This window comes from Rousettus aegyptiacus, unplaced genomic scaffold (assembly GCF_014176215.1).
Source record: "Rousettus aegyptiacus isolate mRouAeg1 unplaced genomic scaffold, mRouAeg1.p scaffold_m13_p_3, whole genome shotgun sequence".
NCBI lineage: Eukaryota > Metazoa > Chordata > Mammalia > Chiroptera > Pteropodidae > Rousettus > Rousettus aegyptiacus.
This window is the reverse complement of record NW_023416306.1, coordinates 141,649,887-141,675,836: the sequence shown is the minus strand read 5'-3', so window position 1 is coordinate 141,675,836 and position 25,950 is coordinate 141,649,887. Positions and strand designations below refer to the sequence as shown.

The window sequence follows — 25,950 nt, the reverse complement described above, 5'->3', positions numbered from 1 at the left end:
AGAGAAGTTTATTGATTTGCTTGAGGGTTTTTACCTTGGTTAGGGGTCCCTGAATTTAAGAGATGTGTCAGAAACTTATCCCTCACTGTGGATGAAATTATAAATGAGATCATTTACACTATAAAGATCCAGCAAAAGAGCTTTGATTTGCTTGCTCTCTTGGTAATTAATGGACCATCACATAGCTTACAAGATTTATTGACCTCACAAGTAGACATCTGCACTCTGGCTAATATTTCCTATTGTTTCTAGGTAAACACTTCAGTACAAGAGGAAAAAATATCTTTAAAATAGCCAGACACAGGCTGATTACTCTTTAAGTTTTGACAGTCTAAGATTTGAAATCTACTCTCTGGGCATGGGTTAGGGCAAATAAAAAACTGACTTCCTGAAATTTTCTGAACTATAATGATGGGATTTTTCACTATAACAATTCCGTTTTTCTCTAATGCATCTTTAAGAGAGTTTTTAAAACTACTATGCAACTGATATTTGATGACCAAATGATGATTCTATACTAGGAAGAGACAGAATTCCTTGTGGTTGACCTCCTCCAAGAGAGGCAGATGGCCAAAAAGGAGAGAAAGACAAACCCTGATATGGCTGCCTGGCCCAGCCCCTAAGCATCCACATCACACTGTATGACCAATGTATCTCAGAGTTAGCTTTTGTTATACGGATACACCCCTGGATGTATGACAGAAAAGAATACTTCAGGAGGTTTGTTCTCAGCAATATCATAGGAATCCTCAGGCGTCTACTCTCCAAGTTACTCATCTATAATAAAATGGTAACATTAGAACATTTAAAAATGGTTTTTAAAATATATTTTTTAAAAATCTTAAAAAATATTTTCAAATTTAGAATTATTCTTGGATTGGGGCAGTAATCCACCATGCACTAAGAAATGCTATTTCACTTATTTTTATAGAAAAAAATGTTTTGAGTTTTTAATAGAAAAACTATAATACTGATCTAAATACGGTTAGCATTTAAAAAAAATTAAGAGACCAGAAATAGGCCAGTGAAAAGAAATATACTGAAGTAGTTCTGAAAGTAAAAACATTTATTCAAGATTCTCTTAATGTACAAATTTATTTTAGGATTTATACCGAAAGAGCATTTTGAATACTCGTTACCTGGTGGCAAGGCGTCTAAGTCCAGCAATAGTAACAGCCTTGATCTTAACAGAGTCCACCTCTTGATAGCATGTCTTATAAATAGTTCATTCCAGAAGTTGGAAATTATAAAATTAAATAAAAAAAATATTTTTAAAGCTTATTAACATCAAATATGCTGTTTAATTTAGTTTTACGTACCTAGTTTTATGCCAAAAGAATTGAGATGGTTGGCAGAAAAATATAGACAGGAGTCACCCTGGCCAGAAATAATCCTATAAAATAAAATACTGATGAGCAGGCATCAAAGATTTTTTTTAAAGAAAAGTTCAAGTGCACAAGGAATGGAAAATCAAAGATTATACTTCTACCCTAAAGTTAGAAAAGGCAGGTTTTCTGTGATTAGAGGGGGAAAAAAGCTACCAATACCTTTTAAAAGAAAATGCTTTCACTAAATAAAATCTTTCCCAAACAGAAAAAGGCTCAAAACTAGCAGCCCCAGCCTTCATCCTATCCAGAGACTTGTAGATGAACATCAAAAACATTATAATCCACAGAAGGCATTTTTCTTCAACTTATTTAATGGGAACTATGACAAACAGCCCTGTCCACAAGGCCTTAGCAAAGAAAAAGTTTCTTAAGTGAAACCTAAAGCATTTTAGCAACCAAGTATCAAGGAGAAAGAAGCCTGAGGAGCCGTGGCACAGGAGGAAACACGTGGAAGGCTGACACGCTTCTGAGTTGCCGGAGATTCTTGCAATTCCTATCTTCATTGAGAAGAAATCCTCAAACTCTTCCTAAGTTCCAGAGGCAATGGGCCCTATTAGAAGTTTAAAGAATTCTAAATGGCTCTTCAGTAATTCTCAACTTTGAGTTATATTAAAACCATCTAAGAAGGTCTTTTTACTTTTTTAATACCAATGCCTGGGCCCCACCCCAGATCAAGAAATCAAATCCCTGGGTACAGAAGTTCCCAAAGGTTCTAAAGGACAGCCAGGGTTGAGACTAAGTAACCCAGAAAAATGCTGAGAAAAGTCAAGGATGACTATAGTTACTGTGTACTTCAACTTCAGCTGTAACAGAAACAATTTCCAAGGAGATAAATTTTTCTTTGCTAAAGCAGGCTACCCTTCTCAGGTGCTTACATCTCTAGAGGAAGAAGTTGAAATCCCTCAAGATGATGCCACCCACCACTTATTGAGCACTTATCTGGTGCCAGGCACTGTGCTAGGTATGACCCCCGACATTATTGGTAATCCCAACTGTCCTGCACACTAAGTATATAACTCATTTATGCAGGCAACTGTGAAGGGAGAGTTTATTTGCCCCTATTGCAGGGCAGGCAAGTGAAGAAACTGGAATCTGCACCTACGGGTGTCTGATTACAAAACTATGCTTTATTTTCTTTTAACTTTATGTATTTATGCTTTGAAGGGTCATCCAGTCATATTTCACAGTTTATAAAAAATGAAGCTTTGGAATGCATACAGAGGTATATTAAAAAATTACCCTCAATTTTTTCCTATCACAACTGTAGTTCAAATACACAACAGCTACAGTCATCCTTGACTCCTATCACTTAGCCTCTGTCATCTCCAATACCAAGACAAAGTTAGGGGTTTCCTGTTTATCCACCCAAAGATATTTAGTGCATACATAAGCAAACGTGTGTATGTAAGCATGTGTGTGTATATACCATATATTTGGATTCCTTTCCACTCCAAAGTAAAGAATGGTAGCATAATTCACACACTATTTTGCATATGGCTTTTTTTTACTTTAACAACGTATCTAGGAGATAACTCCATATCAACACAAACATTTTTGGATTCTTTTTTATACCACACCTTATTCCATTGTACAGATACATAATCACTTTTTTTAATCAGTCCCTTAATGATAGACATTAAACTGCTTCCAATTACTTACTGCTATAAAAATTTTTGGAATGAATAACCTTGAGCAACATAATTTCATAACTATGTACAGGTAATTAGCATCTATAGAATAAATTCTTAGATGTCAAAAGTCATACCCCTTCCACTATTTCATCCTGCTTCAAGAGTCTAGAAATAACTCACAGTCAGACTCATGATGATTTACATTTAAATTATTTTATTTAAAAATTTTACCTAAATACCCAAATTAGGATTTTCATTTTAATAAAAAAATTAGAAATCATTTTTCAGAATATGCTCAAAGACCAAAATAGTCTGAGAGATGATTTTATGCCAGAGAGAAATGACTTCAAAATCAAAGGCACAAATATTGTACTGGCTCTCACTTTCCATTCAGAAGGTATCTGCTCCTGAGGACTCTGTGTCCCCCTGGATGGTGCTGATGCTCAGAGACTGAGAGCAGTCTTCCAGGTTCACTGAGGGTAGCGTCACAGACATCTTGGCAGGTGATGTCTGAGACGTGAAGAGTGGTACTGCTTTCCCGCCTATAAAAAGAAGAAACTCATTCAGCTAAACAAGTGTATCTTGAGAATTTATGTACTTTAAACTTTACTAAGTAATATAGGGGATCGAAACAAGGATTGCATATGAAGTAGTTTCTTTTTTCAAGGTGTTCTGAATTTGTCAGAGATAAAAATACACTCTTCATCGTTTCCACTCCCACCCGTAGACAGAGATATTTGAAAAGTATATGTTTTGATCTGAATGTGTACATCCCCTCAATTCATATGTTGAAATCCTAATGCCTGGTGTGATGGTATAGGAAGTGGGGCCTCTGGAAGGTGCTTAGGTCATGATGGTAGAGCCCTCATGAAAGGGATTAGTGCCTTTACATAAGAGGCCCTAATCCTTCCACCATGTGAGGATGCAGTGAGAGGTGCTGGCTGTGAACCAGAAAGGGGGGCATTGATCCTGGACTTCTAGCCTCCAGAAACGTAAGAAATAAATTTTTTGTTGCTTATAAGCCACCCAACCTATAATATTTTGTTATAGCAGCCTGAATGGACTGAGGCAGTATACAAGTGCCAAAAGTTGTGATACAGATAAATACTAGATAAGATCGGTATTGGAGATAGTTTGGGATGAAGAATTCATGAACATATTTAAAAACCCAGAGTGAGGTGAGGGGGGAGGGGGAAAAAGAAATAAAATGCTAAATAAATAAATAAATAAATAAATAAATAAATAAATAACATGTTTAAAGAAAAAGAAAAGAGATTGGTATAAATTACCAGTAAATTAATTAAATATGAACTTTGACAAAATAATAATAATAATAATAATAAAATTTTTTAAAAACCCAGAGTGGACTAAATATATATATCTATCTGCATATACCTTAATTCATTCCTCTAAAGTTAAAGCATGCCACCTAAGAATACAAAGAATATCAACTTGGTATTATTTAAGACTACAAAAACCATCATTCCAGATGTCATGGATTTACCATAAATTATAACATAAGAATAATAAGCATCTTAAAAACAAATTATCGTAAACAATCTTAAAGACATCTGAGTCAAAAATCACAGTAATTTTTCTAAAACTTCTTTATATTTTTTAAGTATTTTCTACAGTATTAAAGTATAATTTTCCGTTAAATTTTTATAAGGGCCACAGTAAAAGTAGGTAGTTCTGAAGATTTCAATGATGACTAAATTACAGCTGCCCAAGATGATCAGAATACTTGTAAAAGACAAATGCACTTTCTATTAGGAAGTGTAACAATGATTATTTTAATATTATACTTCTCTCTTTTGTTATCTGTATTGGTTTCTTTTTTTTTTTAATAAAAGAGGGAAGGGAAATAAGATTTGGCATCACAAATATCACAAACAGTAATACCACAGTAGAACCCTTTAAGAAAGCAATTCTTATGTCAATTTAAACAGAATAAGTATTTAAAATAGGAAAATACTTTTTGAGATTTAGCTCTGTCTGGATATAATGTAAACTAAAATCAAGAGAAAATAAAAACTGCTTTGAAAAAATCTCTATAGGACATAAGCATTATTTAAATATTCTGACATTTTACAAAGCCATAATTCAAAGTATACAAAATAACCAAGAGAAGTATCCCAGATCAGAGCTTACTTTGTAAGCAAAGGAAAAATCACACAAGGTATAACTATGGCTGAGAGCAAAATTAATTTTCAATTCAGAGAAAAATCGATTAAATGCCTTCCCCCAATTATTAAGAAAAATTTTATTCCTTGACTTGCAAAATTACAGATACTAGATACTCTTCATTTCTGTGTTATCTAATTTCACAAAATTGCTTTATATGTACCTTCATTTTCTATACGCATTAAATTACTTATTAAATTGTAAGTAATATTACAAAAGCTATAACTTTTTTTTTTGGATCTCAAAGAAGTTTCCAAATCTCAAGGACCATATTAAATTCAATTATTATAAAGTTATGCTATTTCTTGCAGCTACTGCTTTATATTTATATAGCAATTAAAATTTTACAAAGATCTTTTCCTCATCATTTCATCTCATCTTAAAGGTAATTCCGGGAGACAGAAAAGGCAACTGAGGCACAGAGTTACTGAAGATGGCTTTTCTGAAACCATATGCTTACTAACTAAACATCTATAAAGCCTACTGTGTATAGAGAGCTAAAACGGTACTGAGAGGATATACAGATGAAAAGAGAAATAGTCTTCACTTTCAAAAAGTTTAAAACCTGATAACTGGAGATAAACATACAAGAATTCTGAATTTAAATTAGGTGAAAGCAGCAGGTGAGCAAGAATTAAAAGATGTGGAAGGCAATGAAGAAAAAGAGAACAAAATAAAGTCAAGACAAAGTGAGTATGTTAAGGGAATTCTGAGTATTTTGATATCAAAGTGTTGACTGGATAAAAGAAATAATAAGAAAGAAGGCCTTAAGGAAAGACCAGAGTCAAGTTCCGTAAACAATAATGAGTCACAAAAAATTTTGGACATAGGAATAATATGAGCAAATGCATTTCAAAAGAGAGAGTTCTAAGAGTTGTATAAAAATGAGAGAGAAGAGGAATCTATGGAAATAGTCCATGTAAGCACTGATGAGTGGAAATAGATTCAAGATATTTTGGAGGGAGACTCAGTACTTACAAAGAATTGAGTATCTTTGAAGAGAGAAGTTTAGTTGATTGAGTAGGTGGGGAAATACTGGAATCAGTTACATACTTGGTGAATTTAAATGCCTGTAAGATGTATGAATGGACTTTTCCAGCAAGCAACCAGAGTCAAAGATGTCAAAAATTGTAAAGCGGTTTTAGAAATACATAAATAGCAGTCATTTATGCAGATATAATAATAATAACAATAAAAATAGTGATCAACTAGGGAGAGAAAATAGACTGAGAAGAGAAATGATGACAAAAATATGGAGGACAAAGAAAGGTGAATAAAGAGAAAATAAAGGAAAACAAAAGGGAAGTGTCAGAGAGATAGTAGGGAAAGACCCAAGAGTGAAGAGTCAGTCACACAAGGAAGAGATAGTTTTTTAAAAAAAGAGTCTAGTATAATTCATCTAATTCAAAATTGGTAGAGGTAAGGCTACAACTCACTGCTCTTTGCCCTATACCAAATACCTTAATTACCCACCATAAAAAATTATTACTTTTAAAGGTTGTTGAGGGAAATTCCATTTCAGTTGTGGTATGTAATGTCAGGGGCAGCTAAGGAGAGGAGTAGTGATAAAGTTTCAAGCACCAGTCTCTATGTTAGGTCAAGGTCATGTCTAGGGTCAAAATGAGTGAAATCTATTGTCCAGTCACTTGGGAATGGTCCTATCCAGATAGTCTGTGTGAAGCTTCTTTCTGTGTGGGAAGAGTGAAGAGCAGGGTTGAGTGGGGGTGGGGGATGGGAGAAAGCATGGATCCTGGAGTAGGATAGAGCTGGGCAGCAAATATCAACTGAGCACCTACAATGCACCAGGCACTGTTCTAGACTCTGGAGATTTCAGCAGTGAAAAAAAACAAAGGCTCCAAACTCACTGAAATAATATTCCAGTTGGGTATAGGGGAAAATGGCAAGCAAGAAAGGAAATAAACATAAAATACATCAGGAAGTAATAAGTATTGTAGAGAAAAATAGATAAGAGGTAAGAGGGATAGTGAGTAATAAAGCTTTGGGAATGTTATGTAACTTTTTTAAACCCTAGTTGCCTCATCTATAAAATTAAGATAAGAGCATACCTACCTCAGAGGGTTTTGTGAGGATTAAATGGGATAATGCATATAAAGTGTTTTGTATAGTGCTGACACATAGAAAGCACTCAAAATAGATTAACTCTTCATATTAGCTCTTTTACTTTTATATAACTCTTCTTGGGAAAGAAACTATCCAAAAGGGCAATGACCCTCAGGGTGGGCTGGAAAAGATAGTCGACTTTAGGGAGAGGGATAAGAATGGTTCACTGAAGTTCACTAAGAAAAAACTCCACAGCTCTAGAAAGCCTCTAAATAATTATGATAATTTTAATGCTAGTAATCATGACATAAATGAGTTATGTCAATAAAATGCACTATTTTATCTAAAGATGTTTCTTAATATACATGTTGGGAAGACTTTATGAAGTATTCATTAACATAAGCTAAACAGGCACAGTTTTAACAACTTTGGAAGGGAAATTGTTAGACTGGAAACATAAAAAAAGTATTATTTGATTCCTGTTAACACGCAAAAAGAGTAACATTCCTATCCAGTTATGGCCCTCACAGACTTTAACTTTTTTAAAAGAAAAGATATCTTAACAAATCACCATTGAAGCAAACATAAATTTTATACCAATATTAGATACAGTTTGTTTTTAAAGTTTGCCTTTTTAAATGTCCACAGTCATGTTATTACTCTATGATGTAATTGTTTCAACAGCTGTTTTCAGGTTTTTTTTAAAGAGACTATTCCTTGATTCCATGGGTTTGCAGTACGTCATTTAACCTGGCATGCATTTAAGCTGGGGTGCCATTGAGTGAGACCATGTATTTGAAGCTTCCTAAGATTTATTTAAATATATTTTTGTAGACATTTGAAGTTCAAAATTTTTTTGCCTTTTAAATATTGAAAATTCACTAAGAAATTTTATGTTTTCTGTTCTTTGATACTGGATTTATAAGACAAAGGAACAGAAAAGCTAAAACAAGGATTTTTAATGTCCATTTAAGATTTTGCCTATACTTTATATGTATATTTTTTTAAAATATACATAACTTTCTAAAGGTTTTTAGATTTAGATAATCCACTTCATCAGCAGGTTTTAGATTTTGACTCTAATCTTTAAACACTTGGTAGCCCGTTATTACATCTCTGTTAATTGCAAACTTAGAGGAATTCAAACAAAGCACTCTCTCCTAAAAGAACATGAGACAAGCAATGAAAAGAAGGAAAAGTTTCCTTGGTAGCTACATAGAAGAGGACAATATCTCAAACTCCTCATTCAGAGCAACTGCACTTAGCATAAGCCATCTATCTGAATCTGTGTTAAATATGTGCTCCACAGGGGGCAGGGACTTTGTCTCATTTACTCTCACATTCTACAAAGTTATAGCATAATGCTAGGCACACAGAAGGCCTTGAAATGATTGCTGAACCAAAACTGATTTGTTCCTACCTAGAGAGTCTATGGTTCCTCATGACTAACAGCTTGTTAGATTCATGCTGACCAGATCTTTTCTTTAAAATCAGTCCTCAGTTCCAGCAATGCAGTTGCTTCCCAGCTGTTTATGAAAATGTTACAGTATTTCAACTGGAGTTCTTGAAGCATTTTTCCTGTCCATCCTGGACTCATCTACTCTTACTTTCCTTGTTTAAGCAGCTGCTAAACTATCCTGCTGTATTCAATTCTCCTCACATATTTAACCCAGCCCTGCAGATTTTGCAACATTATAGTTTCAGTGCTTGACAACAAATGCTACAAGTCTTGATGAAGACGGTGCTTAGTCATTTGATGTTTAATATGTAATATTTTATTTTCCTCTGCTTTCCAGAATTAGTCACTATTAAATATTTCTTTCCTTACTTTCATGTTTAAGGGAGTGATATAAAATGTTACTATAGTCTTATCCCAAATTATGTTTTATATATATAAATTCTATTATAGTTTTTAAGTTTACTATTGCTTCTGTTTTTTGAGATGACAAATGCTTATTTTAAAATTTATAAATTAAGATAAGATTCTTCCTATAGGAAGAATAAATGTAATGGCACCTGTAAAAACAACTCTAATTCTTTTTCCTCTAAAAAGCAATAGTTAATGTGAAAGATTTGTTTCTTCTTATGCCAGGTTCCAGCTGCTTCACTTTGTTTAAAACTGACTTCAAAGTTTAAACACTGTCCTGTCCCAACAAATAACCTCCCCCAGATGGAATTATCTCAAGTACTATCCTCAGAGCTCTGAATACCACACCTGCAGGCTTTTAATTCAACATTTTATAAACTTTCCAAAGGGAAATGATAAATTTTTTTTTTCTGTCTCCTAACTTCTAGAGAGTTGAGTTTAGTGCATGAAGAGACTTCTACACCTGGGGAGAGTTTACAGATATTTTAGAGAAATAAAAAACTGGAATTACTATCTCTACTATGCTGATTATTATGAGAGAAAGAAATTGTAAGAACATTTAAAAATGTGAATAGGTCAAAGTTCAACAATTTTTAACGTAAAAATCTTACCCGTAAATACAGATGCGAGGTACAGATTGGGCTCAATTTGTGTCCGATCCATATCACCTGGTGAAGCGACAGTTAAAAAAATTTTTTATAAGAAAATCAGTTAAGCACAGACATAGTCATGACTCATTTCTATTCACTATGAAAGAACAAGAACCATATGCACTTCCACAGTTGCTCTCATAAAACCAGGTAAACAGTAGCCTGATCTAGAGGCCTTAATAGAAAGAAGGAAGTTAAACAGATGAATTTTAATGATTGTCAATAAAATCATACTTTACCTAATAGATTAGTATCTTTATGCATCAAAGATTCAGGAAAGGGGGAAGCAAAGGATCATAAGAGAATTTGCAATTTGTATTAAGAATTGCAGGGGCCATTTCTCCCAAGGTTAAATGTTTTCAGATTCTCTTATGTAAGGATTTAGTCATTACAGAAAGAAGTTTAGAATTCCCCTTCTCCATAGGCCAGCCTGGGGCAATATTGCCCAATATAATCTTCGGCAAACAACCAACAAAGTTGTCAGGGAGCACAGAGAAGCCCTACAATGTTAAACCACAGCCAAATTTTAATATTAAAATGAAACAGGCCGGGGGAAACTCTGTGTGGTTAGAAATGTTAAATAAGTGAAGAGAGAAATGGTTTGGAAAAAATTCGTAATAAGGTATAATCAGTTTTTTCTAAGCTTCTTCTAAGATAAAAAACTCATCTCTAAAGCTTCCTTTATTTCGCAAAAAATTCAGGTGGATTTAAAAGAAGATCATTAAACGAATGTGATTTTAAGCATTACATAGTGCATTAAACTGAGCAATATATTCTCACTGGTGACAAACATTCATGTTAAACTATTGTAGATATATTATAGGAAACATAAAAATTAAATATGTTTAAAAATTAAATGTAATATAAATCAATGAAGAAAAATCAAAGCTTAAAAAGGATAGTTTTAGAAGAAAATATAGTTTTATAAGGATAAGACTGTGGACAAATACAACTTACGTATATTGATAATCTGCAAATAGACCAAAACTGAATATTCAACTTTGAAATTGTTTTAAAAAAAATCTCTGAATTCATTAAAAGTGATGTTACTATGATGTCACTACTAGACACTACCTATGGTCACTTCCCATTCTCCTCTGAGTTTCTGAGAGCAACAGAAGTTCTCGCTTGGCCCCTCCAGGTTATTAGAACCATCTTTCTACATGGCACCTAAAGGATATTCGTGGAAACAGGTATCAGGACCACCTCAGAGCCCCCTTCCACTGAAGAATCACTTGTTTGTAGCAAGAAAAACTAAGTTCAGTCTTCTCTGAAGTGGTTGCCTCCAAGCCCAGAACTCAAACTTACCTGTTATGTTACGGTAAGAAATACGCAACATCATTCCCTTTCATACAAAATAAAACTGGGTGGAAACTAAGAAATAGGAAACTAAAACTTTAGGTCCAACAAGGGTTCAATTAAAAGAAACTTAAGTGTCCTTCATGTACCTATCATTACACAAGGTGTTGTGAAGACCACAGAGAGAAGTAAGATACTGTCTCAATCCTCCTTCACTGGAAAGACAAAACTAACAGAGCTGACTGAGAGTAGTGAGCAAATCCTCCAACTAATGCTTCTGTTCCACCTAATATATAAGGGATTTTAAGAGGCTAATACCTAATTGAGCTCCCTGCCTTTTAATACTGCACCACTGCTATCTGCTGATGTTTCCGCTTGTATAACTCACATTCTTCTACTGGTATTTTTTCCTTTCCTCTTCTTGATCTACGGTCTTCTTTTTTATTCTCTTTAAGAAGGTGATATATATGGCTTTGCAGAAAGGAGTTGTGAAACCTTTTCTAACCCAGTGATTTTCGACAGAGGCTTGGGGTAGAGAGAAGGGAAAGCCTCAATCACTTTGAGAGCTTTTTCAAAGTAACAAGGGCTCCCTCTATTCTGATAGGCCTACACCTCCGAAAGGGTGTATCCCCAAAGGGGGTTGCTGCTACAGTGGAACACTCTTCTAAGTGCATAATAATATAAATGTAAATTTCATATGCTCCATTTTCTTTGCAATAAAAAATGGAGTATGTTTTAGTTAAAAAAATGAATTTTAACAGAAAAATTACAGCTATTTCATTACGCTAAACCAAAGCATACTTTAGTTTAGTCACCTCTTTATATTCAACAAAACTAATTAGTATAAACATCTAAATTGAAATAACATACAAAATCTGTTATTATTATTATGTCTTCAATAAACCACAAGCCAAGTAAAATTACTGCAATGTTGGATTTTCTTAAAGGACAAGAAAGTAAATGGTTTCTCTTCATTTTCCCTGAGATTCAGTTCTTTGCATATAGTTGCTCAAGAAATATTCAGATGACCAATGTTTCTGAAATCTTTACGTCAAATGGATATACCACTTTGTGCTCTTTTAGAGATTTTTTTTTTTAGGGGAAAAAAAGGCTACTTTTTTCTAGCTATTCGATACTGTGGTATGTAAGATTTTTTTTTAATTGCAAATAAATGACAACCAGACTCTGTATAGAGAGGTGGCTATAAGCTAGTGGCTAAAAGCACAAAATCAGAAGCTAAGCTGCCTAAATGCAAATTACAGTGCCAACACGAACTAGCTGTGAGACCTGGAAGAAATCACCATTTTGTGCTTCAGTTTCTTCCTCCACTTCATGGGTTTCTTATAATCATTAACTAAGATGATATATATAAATAACTTTGAGTAGTGCCTACAGAGTAGGCACTCAATAAATGGTAGTTTTTATTATTATTTACCCTGTGATTATTTTCTAACTTTTCCCAATTGATAAAAAAAAAAAAAAATCATTTCTGTTAGGCAATCTTTTCAAAATCATCCTATTCTTACTAATAAGGAGAGGTTACTGACAAAGAAATCAATGTCACAAATTAGTAGTAGGAACTAACACCCATAGCAAACAGCTCTTTCCCCACCTCTAAACTTTTTCATATTCTTCTACTAGGATATGTCTTCAGATACTGAGACCTGTAAGTAATAATCAGAAATTATTTTTTCTACTTTTTAAAAAATCTGCAAGGAAAGAAATATAGTATAATGTTTAAGAGTATAGCCTTTGCTTTTGGAGCTGGACTTGGTCTGACTACCAGCTCTGTCCTTTATTAGCTATGTGACCTTGGGCAAAATATGTAACCTCTCTGAGCCTCTGGTTCCTCAAATGAGAATAACATTACCTAACTAATTGGTTTGATTAAGGATCTTAATAGAATGTCACATATAGGAAGTATATATAAATGGCAGCTATTACACATTGTTGTTGTTATTATTAACATAAATAAAACTCTCATCTACCAAAACTGGGGGAGAATCTTGATTTCTAGAATGATTTCTCCTAATAGTAAAAAAAAAGCCACTATGTCATTATCAGTGACTTGTCAGTTATTCCTGTAACAAGTAGTGGCCTCATAATTTTCACTTGTTGGATGATGTTTACTGGAAGAGTAAGTATTGTGCTCTGCAGGTGAGGATTAAAGTAGCAGACACAACCTACACCTGGCCAAAACCATCTGAACATTCTTTATCAAGTTTGTTGATTGACATACTTCCTCATTCTGTTGTTCAAAATTAAAGAAACATAATACTCATTGGTATTTAAGTCAAAGGATAAGAAGAGAAAATTTTTAATTATTTAATCTACAAATTTCTACAAAAATTCTGAATGGTTAATACTGACTAAAAATTGTCATAATTACCATGAATATAATTTAACCTTTTACTTTCACAGCAAAAGGGAAATGTGTCAACCTTTATTTAAATGTTTAAAGATACCACAAAATAAGAACAAGTGATCTTAGATCTGGAAATAGAATTCGAGGCTGGGAAAGCAGGGATACTGCTGAAAGCACTTTAAATTAGGGCACACAGAGGGAACTGAGATTGTACCACTTGTATATTATGCTTCTTCCAAACACGCCATATTTCAATACTTTAGCTTTTTATTTTAAATGGTCATTCAAAATCTTGTAGCTACATAATGCTAATTTTAAAATAAACCATGTTTTTCATACTATTTCAAAAAGTGGTATTTAAAAGGATAGAAACTTGGACTTTATAATTTTTATTTTTGGTTTGAGAGTTTATCTTTTGCTCTTTTAACTATCTTTAATTTAGTAAGAATCAATAGTATAGCAATTCTTAAATCTGTAAATCATTACATTATTGTTATACAAATGCTTTATGGGTTACTTAACAAAACTATATAATACTATAGAGTCATTAACTGCAAAATAAGGACATATAGACAAAGACTCACTGATACATATTTTTTAACCAACAAAACAAGAGTTTTTAAATGAGTAATGTCCAGAATTTGAAACAAAATCTAATAAGGAGAAATATAAAATGTAACAACATTCAGAACAGCTAGATCTTCTATACTAATTTAAGTTCCTTGACAAAAAAAAGATTATTATAAATATTATTATAGTAGTTAAAATATATATTAAAAAGTTAACACTTTTAAAATAATCTGCCCAGATTAAGTTACTCATTGGCTGCATATCTAGTAGGTATACACCATGCTCCAGTAACAGCATTTTCAGAAGCAGTATCTTGACAGCAGCATAAAAGCTTATATTCAAATGCCAAGAAGCTGATTGGAAATTCAGAAAATAGATGAGCCATCTATCCTGAATACAAACCATGGTTTATTTGAATAATGTATATATAATTATTCAAGCTCATTAAAAACCATTTAAGTGCTTGAATGTATTGCTGTGTGGTGTTATGACAAAGAGAGTTCTGCCTTTTAGGGGCAGGAATGTCTAGAGGGACATTCCAGCATTAGAATTTGGTTGAGAACTGAGAGACTTGATGTTTTAAGAGACAACTTTATCTGCAATGCACTTCCTGTGGGTTGAACAGCCTGTGACACAGCTACTAAAACATGTTCCTCTCAGATAATTATTTATAAAAGCATCCTATAATGGTTTGAAAACAAAAAGAATCTTAAAAATTGTAATAGGTTTGCCTCATGAAAGAAGCCATACATTCTGTATAATTTCATTAATTTAAAGTACAAAAACAAGAGAACTAATATATTCTGTTATAAGTCAGAATAGTGGTTACCCTTTCAGGGGTGCAGGCTGTGACTGAAAGGGAACATGAGGGGGTTTCAGGGGTGTTGGCAATGTTCTGTTTCTTGAGCTGGGTATGAGTTATAAAAGTAGCTTAGTTTTTGGAAATTCTTTCAGCTGTATACTTATGTGTAGTTTTCTGTGTGTATATTTCCATAAAAAGATGAAATTGAAAAAAATAGATTTGTTTCAGGAATTAAAAAATGATTCCTTTACAGTTCTGAAGTGTTCTGATGTTATTGAAGTAGCCAAACAACTAACCTTACTTACTAGGTAGTCTTTAATATCAAGTGAATGGTTACTGCTAGGTCATGGGCCATCCTGCTGAATATAAAGACAAATTCTTTTTTTAAAATCTTGAAATATCAGTGAGCCAAAATTATTTAGAAGCAGAGGTGATTGTTGTTGTTCTAATTTGACTCTCACAGGACTCATTGTTTAGGATATTTGATCTTCTGCAATAATTAGCCACTCAATTAAATTGAAAGCACAAACTAATCTCATTTTAACTAATCGTGAAAGCATTTTATTAAGCATAATATTATAAAGCTCATTTCTAAAATATTAATACATTCTGTAAAAGCCATTTAATTACTTATTTTTAGTGCAAAAAAAAATTTGCTGTTGCAGTTTATAAAAAGCAATGACATCATAACTACATTTAAACTCAATTCTAACACTTATTCAACAATAACTCCTAAAACTTAAATCACATGAGTCTACAGTTGTTAGAGAAGACCACGACTATCACATTATTATAAATGACCTTTGATAGCAAACAAAGCTGAAGGCAAATAACTCCTTAATAGTTACTAGACTTTCTGAGATAGAAATCCTTTCTAAATATAAAAACTTCATTCAATTTATGGCCTGTGACTATCACTAAAAATACACTGTATTATTTATATAGCCTTTACAGTGGATTTTCCCATATCTAGCCATTCCTAAGGTTGGAAACAAAAATTTAATGTGACATAGTGACCAGTTCACTTGACCAAGACCAGACCTGGTAACTTTTGAAAAAGAGTGATAGAATGAAAAATGAGCTTTCAAATACAGGAAGCCACTAGAAAATAAGAACACCACCATTCCATGTCCTAAAATTAGAGCTTTAAAGATTTTCTATTTAATAGTAAGTTTCAGAGCAAGGGGGTGGGGAAGCCAGCATGGATTCTGCTCACTGTACACACGACACCAATGGGAATAAGGGCCAGTCCAAGTTCTACATTACCATTACTCTAGGTAATAGTTCCAAGCTGTGAGACACAGCTGTATAGGCCCTGCCAGCAAGGCCATAGCAGCAGTGCTTTGATAGCGTGGGGCCCTGAAGTGTCAGGATATAGAGAAGGCAGCAGTTGTTGGCTGTGAAAACAGTCTGATACAAACCAGATGGGAACTTACTAGATGGGCAACACAAAGGAAAACAATTGGCTCATTCAACAAAGTCAGGCCTCTGCCCCAGAGAATTCATAGAAGACAATAACAGTCACCCAGAGTTGATGCAAACAAGAAACAGCCATGTGGTTACAGTTTAAAGAATTGTTTTTCCTCAGACTAAACAAAGTTTTGATTTCTAATTCTTGTATTCATTAATTGTAGTTTGGTGTACAGGCCTTTTGCCAAAGACAAATATTTCCTTTATACAATATATACTTTTGTGGCACCAAGAGAAATATATGGGGACATAGAAACTAATTTGGTGCTGCTTCCTGTAAAGTGCTATGAACATAGGCTGAGCTATTTCAGGAAACTGGCAAATTTAGAAAATGATTGATCATGCTGACATAGTAATTAGAAAATATCCAACATAATATTTCCAGGACTTCCTATGTCTGATTTGTTTTAATGTAGGCAGAATGACATGAAAAGCAATAATAATCACAAGTTTCTCAGAACTACATTTCTACCTAATTGATTTTTTTCCCAGCTTCATTAGTTGGGACAGTATCATAGCAATTATATTCACAGGAAAAAAGTGCCAGGGTTCGCTATAGCCTGACTGTGTGAAGCTCATTCAGAATAGAAAATGCCTCTACATTCTGAGTTGACAAATATAATATAGATTAACAATTAGATTTTAAGATAACTTTGACAGTAACATTTCACTTAAAGACTTTTGTAGGTATATATCCCATATCAGAGTAATTGATTGACTAAATTTAATCCTCAAATCCAAAAATTCAGTTTTCGTTTTTATAATCAGAGCTGAATAACTATGTAAAAAGTAGGAAAAGAAAAACTAAAAAAAAAAAAACATGTTATTTATTTGAAATCTTATATAAGAGGAAGTAAGAATAAACATCACTAATCAATGAATCAATTCTGTTAAAAGTTTGTTAAAAGTTTTTTTCAACACATGAACTCTCTTACAAAATGATTAACAAAAACAGTCTGTCTTAGATTTATCAGTAAATTATTTCTTAGACCTTGGCTTAACTCATGAAAAAAAAAAACAGTATATCATTAGGTATACTGATAATTATTTAGGCACTTCTTCAGAAATTGCCCATTTCTACTTTCATGGGATGCTTATACATATAAAGATATCAACTCAATAGACTAGCATAAATTTTATAAGTAATTGCATTTAACAAGTTTTTATTTCATAATAGATCCTGATATGATTTCAGAGAATAAGCCAAGGGCCAGATCACGTAGACCTTTTAGGTCATAGTGAGGAGTCCGAACTTTATTCTGGTACAAAAAGAAGTCTTTGGAGGATTTTGAACAGGGAGTCATGTGATCTGATTCATATTTTTAAATATGAATCGCTCTTGCTCTGGGGGGGGGGGTAATAGACAACAAGGGATCAAAAATGAATATAGGAAGACCAGCTGAGATACTTCTTTGGATAACATTAAGGTTAAAGGATATTATGCCTAAAAAATCAACTGCAGAACTACCGAAGGTAGAAAACTTAGTTTAATATCAAATCATTGAAAAAAATCTTGGATAGTTTCATTAGAACACTGAAAAGCAGAGTATCGAGCAACAATTTTTAAAAACTTCTGTGGACATTGAGACAGAGTAATGAGGTTACTTAACCAACCTCTGTGAGCCTCATTTTTATCATCTGTGTAATAAAAACAATTATAGAAATATTTTTACATACTCACAAGTTTGCTGGAAAAATGAAAGTTACAGTATGTGGAGAGTTCTTTGTCAGCTGTAAAGCATTTGACAAATGCTTGTTTCATCACTGTAGGTTTGGGGGAGGAAACGGATCTACCATACTTGGCAGTGATTATATTCTGTCCTAGTATATCTCTATGCAAAATATACTGACTAGAGCATGATCAAACTAGTAAAGAGCTTGATAAAATGATATAAAACAAGGAAAAGAGTATCAACTTTGTACTCAGGTAGATACAGACTTGAATTTCAGATTTTCAATTTCTAAACTGTGTGCTATGGGAAAATTAGTTAACCTTCATGAACCTCTCCTTCTCTCTTACAAAATGGAAATAAAACTACCTGTATGGCATGTACTGCAAGGAATAAATGAGATATTGTAAGGAATAACATGTAGTAGTCAAAACCTACTCTAACTCCTAAGAAACCACTGGTTTGTTCTCCATTTTTATAATTTTCTTTCTTCAAAATGTCATATGAATATATTTGTCATAAAAAAACAGTATGCAGCCTTATGAATTTGGCTTCTTTTGCTTTATATAATGCAGCTGAGTTTCATCCATGTTGTTATGTGTATCAGTACTCCATTTCTTTTAATTGCTCAGTAGTATTCCATCGTATGGATGTACCACACGTTGTTTATCCAGTTACCTATTGAAGAACATTTTGGTTGGTTGCAGTTTTGGGTAATCATGAATAAAACTGCTAAAAAATATTTGCGTACAGGTTTTGTGTGAATATAAGTTTTCAGTTCTTTTGGTAAATTTATATTTAATTTTATTTAAAAATTGCCAAAATGTTTTCCCAGGTGGTTGTAGCATTTTGCATTCCTACCAGCAATGTAGGAGAATTCAAGTTGCTCTGCTTCCTCATCAATGCACGGGATTATCAGTTTCTTTAATTTCAGCCAACCTGATGGGTATTTAGTAGGTAATTTTTAACTAGCATCTCTCCAGTAACTAATGATATTGAACATCTTTGCATGTGCTTAATTATCATCTACATAGCTTTTTTGGGTGAACTTTCTATTCAAATCTTTCACCCATTTTTAATATTGGGTTGTTCATTTTCCTACTAGGAGTTTTGTGAGTTTTTAAAATAAATTCTGGATCCAAATTCTTAATCAGAATGGATTTGAAGATATTTTCTCCCAATCTACAGTTTGTCTTTTTTCATTCTCTTAACAGTCTTTTGAAGAACAGATGTATTTATTTTGACTAATCAATATATTCTTTTATGATCTATGGTTTTTCTGTAATATCTTAAAAATCTTTGTCCAACTAAAGGTCACAATGATTTTCTCCTAGAATTTCTGTAATTTTAGACTTTATATTTAGATCGAGAATCTGTTTTGAGCTCATTTTTACACATTTGCGAGATACGGGTTGAGGTTCCTTTTTACATACAGATGACCACTCGTCTCAACACCATTTGTTGAGAAGATTATCCTTTCTCCATTAAATTCTTTGTCACTTCTGAAAAATCAGTTGATTATACATATGTGAACTATTTTTTGATTCTATACTATTCCATTGATCTATTTGTCAATCTTTATGCTGATATTACACTATCATGATTACTATAGCTTTATAGTAAGTTTTGGAGTCACATAATATAAATCTTCTACCTTATTTTTCTTTGTAAAAGTTATTTTAGCTATAATAGGCCTTCTGCTTTTCCTTACTAGTTCTAAATTTAGCTTGTCAATTTCTACCAGAAATCTTATTAGAATTTTGATTGAGATTGCACTGAATCTATAGATCAAGTTGAGAAGCATTGACATCTTATTTTTGAGTCTTCTAATACATGAAATTATCATCGTCTATCCAATTAGTTAAGTTCTTTTTAATCTCTCTCATTGGGTGTTTTTCTAGTTTTTAGCACACAAATATTGAAAATATTTTATTAGATTTATACCTAAATATTTCATGTTTCTGTTGCTATAATAAATTGTAGTTTTTAATTACAATTTTCAATTTCTCACTACTAACACAGAGAAATATCATCGATTTTTATATATTGACATTATAGCCTTGACTTGATAAAATCATGTATTAGTTTCAGGTTTTTTTTTGTTTTTTTGTTTTTTTTTGTAGGCCTTGTTGGACTTTCTACAGACAATCATGTATCAGCAAATAATAATGTTTATTTTTCCTTTTCTAATACATATGCTTTTTATTTCTTTTTCTTGCATTACTGCATTGGCTAGGACTGCCAGTACGATTTTTGAATAGGAGTAGTGACAGGAGACTTCATTTGCCTTGTTTCTAATTTATTGGGAAAAGATTTAATTTTTCACCATTAAGTGTGATGTTGGCTATAGGTTTCTTATAAATGTCCTTTATTGTGTTGTCCTTTGATTCTCAGTTTTCTGAAATTTTAATCATGAATAGATGTTGAATAATGTCAAAAGCTTTTCTGTATCTATTGAGATCATCACGTTTTTTTTTTCTTTAGTCTGTTCACATGTTGACTAATATTGATTTTTGAATGTTGAACCAATCTTATTTTACTGAATGATCCCACTTGATCAAAATTTACTATCTTTTTATATATTGTTTGATTCAATAAATATTTTGTAGAAGAATTTTGTGTTTATGTTCATAAGAGATAAATATTTGTCCATAATCATCTTTTCCAGTAGTATCTTTGTCTGGTTTTGGTATCAGAATAACACTAGAAAGAGTTCTTTCCTCTTCTGTTTTTTCAAAGATTTCGAGTACAGTTGGTATTATTTTTCCATCAAATATTTGGTAGAATTCTCCAGCAAAGCCATCTGAGCCTGGAATTTTGTTGGAACATTTTAAACTAAGAATTCATTTTTCTTTAGTAAATATAATATAGGTTATCAGTTTCTTCTCAAGCGAGGAGATAAAAATTGTCCATTTTAACTACATTGCCAAATTTATGAGCATAAAAGATATTCATAATATTGCCTTACGATCTCTTAATTTCTGTAGAATTTGTACTAGTTTCTTCTTTTTAATTCCTAATAATGATAATTTGTGTGTTTTCCCTTTTTTTTCCTTCATCACCTTGGCGAGGGTTTATCAATTTTATTAATCATTTCATAGAACCAGCTTTGGGTTTCATTGAGTTTCTGCTATATTTATGTTTTCAGTTTCATTCTGCTCTTTATTTCCTTTCTTCTGTTTATTAGAGGTTTGATTCACTTTTCTTTTTCTGGTTCCCTAAAGTAGAGACTTAAGAGTACTGATTTCAGACCTCCTTAGTCTATCCTAACATAATGACATAAATTTCCCTCTAATCACGGCTTTAGTTGAATCTCACAAATTGTGATGTGTAATTTTTTATTTTTATTCAGTTCAAAATATTTTCTAATTTCCTTTGTAATTTCCTCTTTGATTAAAGAAAGGTTTAATTAAATGTGTGCAATTTAATTTCCAAATATTTATAAATATTCCAGGAATCTGTTACTGATTTTTACTTTAACTCCACTTAGATCAGAGCATACATTCTGTACAATTTCAACTGTTTTAAATTTGTTTCATGACACAGAATAAGGTCAATCCTGGTGAATGCTCTATGCGTATTTAACAAGTGTAATCAGCTTTTCATCTATTAGGTCAAGTGTTGTTGCTTAGGTCTTCTATAGTCTAACTGATTTTCTATTTACTTTTTGTAATTCTTACTAAGGAGAGTTAACATCTCCAACTATAATTGTGAATTGGTCTATTTCTCCACAGAGTACTACCAATTCTTCCTTCATGTATGTTAAAGTGATGGTGTTAGATATATACATATTTAAGATTGTTATATCTTCTTGATGAATTAACCTTTTATCATTATTTAATGTCTCTATCTCTGGTAATACTGTTTGCTTTGATAGTCTTTACTTTGATGTGGCTGATGTTCATATAACCACTCGGGCTTCTTTTAATTAGTGTTTGTACTGTTTATCTTCTTTCTATGTTTTTACTTTTAATCTATGTCTTTACATTTAAAGCAAGTTTCTTGTTAACAGTTATTGTTTCTTTTCCCCTCATTTTATGCCCTCTTTTGGGGTAATTTAGTAGTTTTAATTTAGTACTATTTTAAAATATTTTAATGATTAGTTTATAATATACATCTATTACTTACCATAGTCTACTTTCAAAAAATATTATATCACAACATAAACTGTTAGAAACTTTCATCAGTATACTTTTAATTACTCCATCCTATATTTCATGCTATCATTGTCATTTTAGTTTTAGAGGCTCTATAAATAGACAATATACTGGTATTATTTTTGCTTTAGACAATTATCTTTTATAGTGATTGAAAATAAGAATTCTTTTATTTATACCTTCGTTTTACCACCTCAGAAGCTCTTCATTTCTTAAATCCAAGCTTCTTTTTGGTTATCTTTTAATTTCTACCTGAAAAATTTCCTTTAACTTGTCGGTCTCTCAGTTTTCATTTACCTGAAAAAAAAAAAAAGTATTTATTTTGCCTTCATTTTTGAAAAGCACTTTTGCTAGATACAGAATTCTGGGTTGACTTTTCTTTTTCCTTTGAAAATGTCACTCCATTGTCAACTGGACTGTGGGTTTGAATAGAAGTTGAAGTATTTCTTACCTTTCTTCTTCTGTGATATACCTTCTTTCTCTGGCTCCCTAAAACATTTTCTCTTTCTCTTTGGTTTTCGGTAGCTTGAATATGGTGTGCATAAGAATTTTTTCTTTTAATCTTGCTTGGAGTTCTCTGAAATTCTTGGATCTGTAGTTTAATATTCTCCATTGTTCTTATAAAACTATTGGTTATTATCTCTTCAAGTACTCTTTTCTGTTTGCTTTCTCTTTTCTTGTTTGAATTCCAATTAATGTATATTAGGATACTTGATATTGTTCTTGGATGCTCAAAAATTTTTTCCATTCTGTTTCAATTTCAAATTACTACCATCCTATTTACTGATTCTTTGCTTATGTTGAGTCTCCTGATAAGCCCAGTGAAGTCATTCTTCATCTTTACTACTGTTTTTCCCCTTCACATTTCTATTAGATCCTTTCCTATAATTTCCATCTCTCTGCTCAAATTCCTATCTGCTCATGCATGTTGTGTCTATCTTTACTACTATCTTTTGTCTATCTTTTCTATGAATATAATGATTTCTGCATTAATCATAGTTATTTTAAATTCGCTGACAGTTCTAACAACTGAGTCATCTGTGAGTCTTGTCTTAATTGCTTTTGTCTCATAAGTGTGGATTGTTTTTGTTTTCATGCTTTTTTTGTATGACTGAATTCCAGACATTCAGTGTAACTAAGACAATAGAAAATGAAGTTAAGTGGCATTTAAGCTCGGAATTGGGGACTTCTCTTCTTCGGCCAGTCCATTAATGTAAAGAATTGAATCAATTAAGTCAGGAGTTAAGTTGGCTTTGTGTTTTGTTGTTGCTGCAGTTAACTTTGGTGTAATACCAGCTTAAAAATCCTCTAGTGTTATACTGTGTTTAGGGTGGGCCCTAGTACGCCAAAGTGTTTTTCTCAATGTTCTTGCTCTACCTTTAGCTTTCAGCTTCACTGTGCGTCTACAAAAAAAAAAAAAAAAAAAAAAAAAAAAAAGGGAGTTTCTCCTCTCTACACTCTTGTACCTTACCCACTGGTAGGCTGCTGCTTCTTATTACTCAATACTTGTTGGTCTCATAGTGAGGGACAGGAAAGGAATAGTTCTCTGTTGTCCTGGTCCAGCCTCAGTCCCAAGCAGATCCTGTATGCCTGGGTCTTGTGATGGGGGTTTCTCAGTGATCCTGTCTCTATTCTCGGTGGCAGCCAAACTCTTCCTTGTCCCTTTAGCAAGTTTTATGTAAGTGAGTTTCCTATCCTCTTTCCAGCAGTAAGAGCCCTCTAATGGTATTGATATAAGATTGTGAGATAAAGACTATTTCCTTCCTCTCCCCCAAAAGTTAATAGGTTTTTCTTTACTCTTCCCCCAGCCACAATGAGTTTTCTCCTACACTTTGGAGGTGACAGATATGCTGCCCCTTCCCCAGTGACTTGAGGCTTTTGTTCTTACAGGAAAATGGTCCAAATAGGGCATCCAGTCTTTCTGGAACTCTTCTCTTTCAGGCCTGTACAGGTGAAGGATCATCTCTCTAGACTCCTGCCCTGCCTCCTAATCTTTCTTTTTCTAGGTCTGTGGAAAAAGACTTCAAGTGAGGATAAACGTTCCTTATATCAGTATGTGTATGTTTGGTCTCTAGCAACGCATTAATAAAGTCCAGCCAAATACAACTTATGCACTTGTATGGTGACTTGTATTTCTTCCTGTGATCGAGCTCTGGCACACTTAGATAATGCTTTGGTCCCATCTCTTTAGAGGATTCTGTCTTTCCTTGGACCTTGGGCAACTTAGTTGTTCTGTATCACAAGCTGTTTAATGGGTTTAAAAATGTTATGATTTTGTAGTTTATCTGACATTTTATTATAGATAGGGTAGAAGTGACACTCTTTCCACTTTCTTCATCCGACGTGGAAAGAGAATTCCCAAATCAGGCAACATTTAAAAATGAATTTCTATTTTATTAATCAATAATAGCATGGATTTGCAGGAGATACATTTATTCAGATAATGCTTGTTAAGCACTTGGGTTTGGGGACGACTGGTTTTCCACACATGATTTTGAAATCACTTGTTATATACCTTAGGAACAAAAAAAGCAACTTAAACTTTTAACTATGATTTTAAAATTGCTAAGATCAATTATAATTCTGATAGCTATAGTAGTTTAGCTATATATGAAATACAAAGGCAAAAATATACCTTCTTATTGAAAAAAAGATTTCATTTGCACTTGGTCAGAAATAGCTTCTAAATATACATAAGCTTTGAATTTCCTACTTCTCATATATTTAAAGTCATAATTACTATATGTGTTATATAAAAGGTGCTAAGATAGCTAGGAATTAAGCTCAGAATATAACGTCAAAAAAATCTGTGATTCTGTAAGTTTATTTCCAATAAAAATGTAACCTGCTTTTGATAAATTACTACAATCACATTTGTCACTTTTTGGATTTTGACATATTTTCTGAACAACATATATAATCTACAAATAAGAAAACTGAAAAAGCCTGAGATTTTCAAGCAACTTTGACAACTAACCTGCTTTAGCATAATCACAAAACACATGATCTACATTTTCCCTATTGATTATTGTATAGCATGTCTGACTTTCTAATTATTATTATTAGTGTTTTTTAAATTTTAAGAGAAAAATGAAAGGCGGAAAATACTTTTTAAAGTTAGCTATTTTAATATATCACTACAGAATTAATTGTTCCTGGTTCACAATGAATAAAATGATTTAAATCTAGTGTTTCATCTGTATTGAAGAAAGTTAACTTGCACAGTGAAAGGAAAAAAATTAAATGACTTAAAAAATCACTTAAAAAGTTGCTTTCACTATAAAACTATTAGACACATTAATTGGGACATAGTGGCAACATATATGTGGCCGAAAATATACTCAATGAATTCAATACCAGATGAAGGAGTTTTACTCTTTGACTCCAAAGATGTCATTTGTCAGAACAATCAATTCAATCTTTCTTTTATATTCAAATCTTAAAGTAATAATCAAGAGGGAGTGGGGACAAGGATTTTACAGATTTACCAGAAGCACAGTGCTAGAACCTATGTCTTGCCATATCCTCTGTTAGTTTTTAATGGACAATCATTGAAAGAGCTGCTACTGCTGGTAAACTGCTTGATTTTTTTGTGCACACATAGTAAGCTATTATGCATTTCAGAGTAAAATACTTCCTCCTGAAACAGCCATAATTTGGGGTTCAAGTATTCTTCAAAACATGTATCTGCCAAACAAGATCTGGTTTTGATTCCCTTGTGATAAGGTGAATTTGCTTCATTATCTTCAAGGCCTCTATGTATGAGATAGGATTGAATTCCTTCAAGGTCACCCAAAGTCCTGAGAACCCTAGAGAATTATTTTGGCACTCTAACT

General features: G+C 32.7%; 1 protein-coding gene across 4 annotated transcripts in view; it reads right to left on the bottom strand.

Moving 5' to 3' along the window:
• Positions 1–1,045: 1,045 nt before the first annotated feature.
• Positions 1,046–25,950, bottom strand: part of KIAA0586 (KIAA0586 ortholog) — an 84,106-nt gene continuing 59,201 nt past the window's right edge. For 3 of the 4 annotated variants that reach the window (XM_016128985.2, XM_016128989.2, XM_016128988.2), the window contains 2 exons: positions 9,743–9,799; positions 1,046–3,561 (listed from right to left, as the gene is read on the bottom strand). In XM_016128985.2, coding sequence (XP_015984471.2) covers positions 3,410–3,561; positions 9,743–9,799 — 209 coding nt within the window. In that variant the 3' untranslated portion in view covers positions 1,046–3,409. Of the gene's footprint in view, positions 3,562–9,742; positions 9,800–22,293; positions 22,412–25,950 lie in introns of those variants that run through there. The other variant, XM_036238557.1, reaches the window with a different exon arrangement.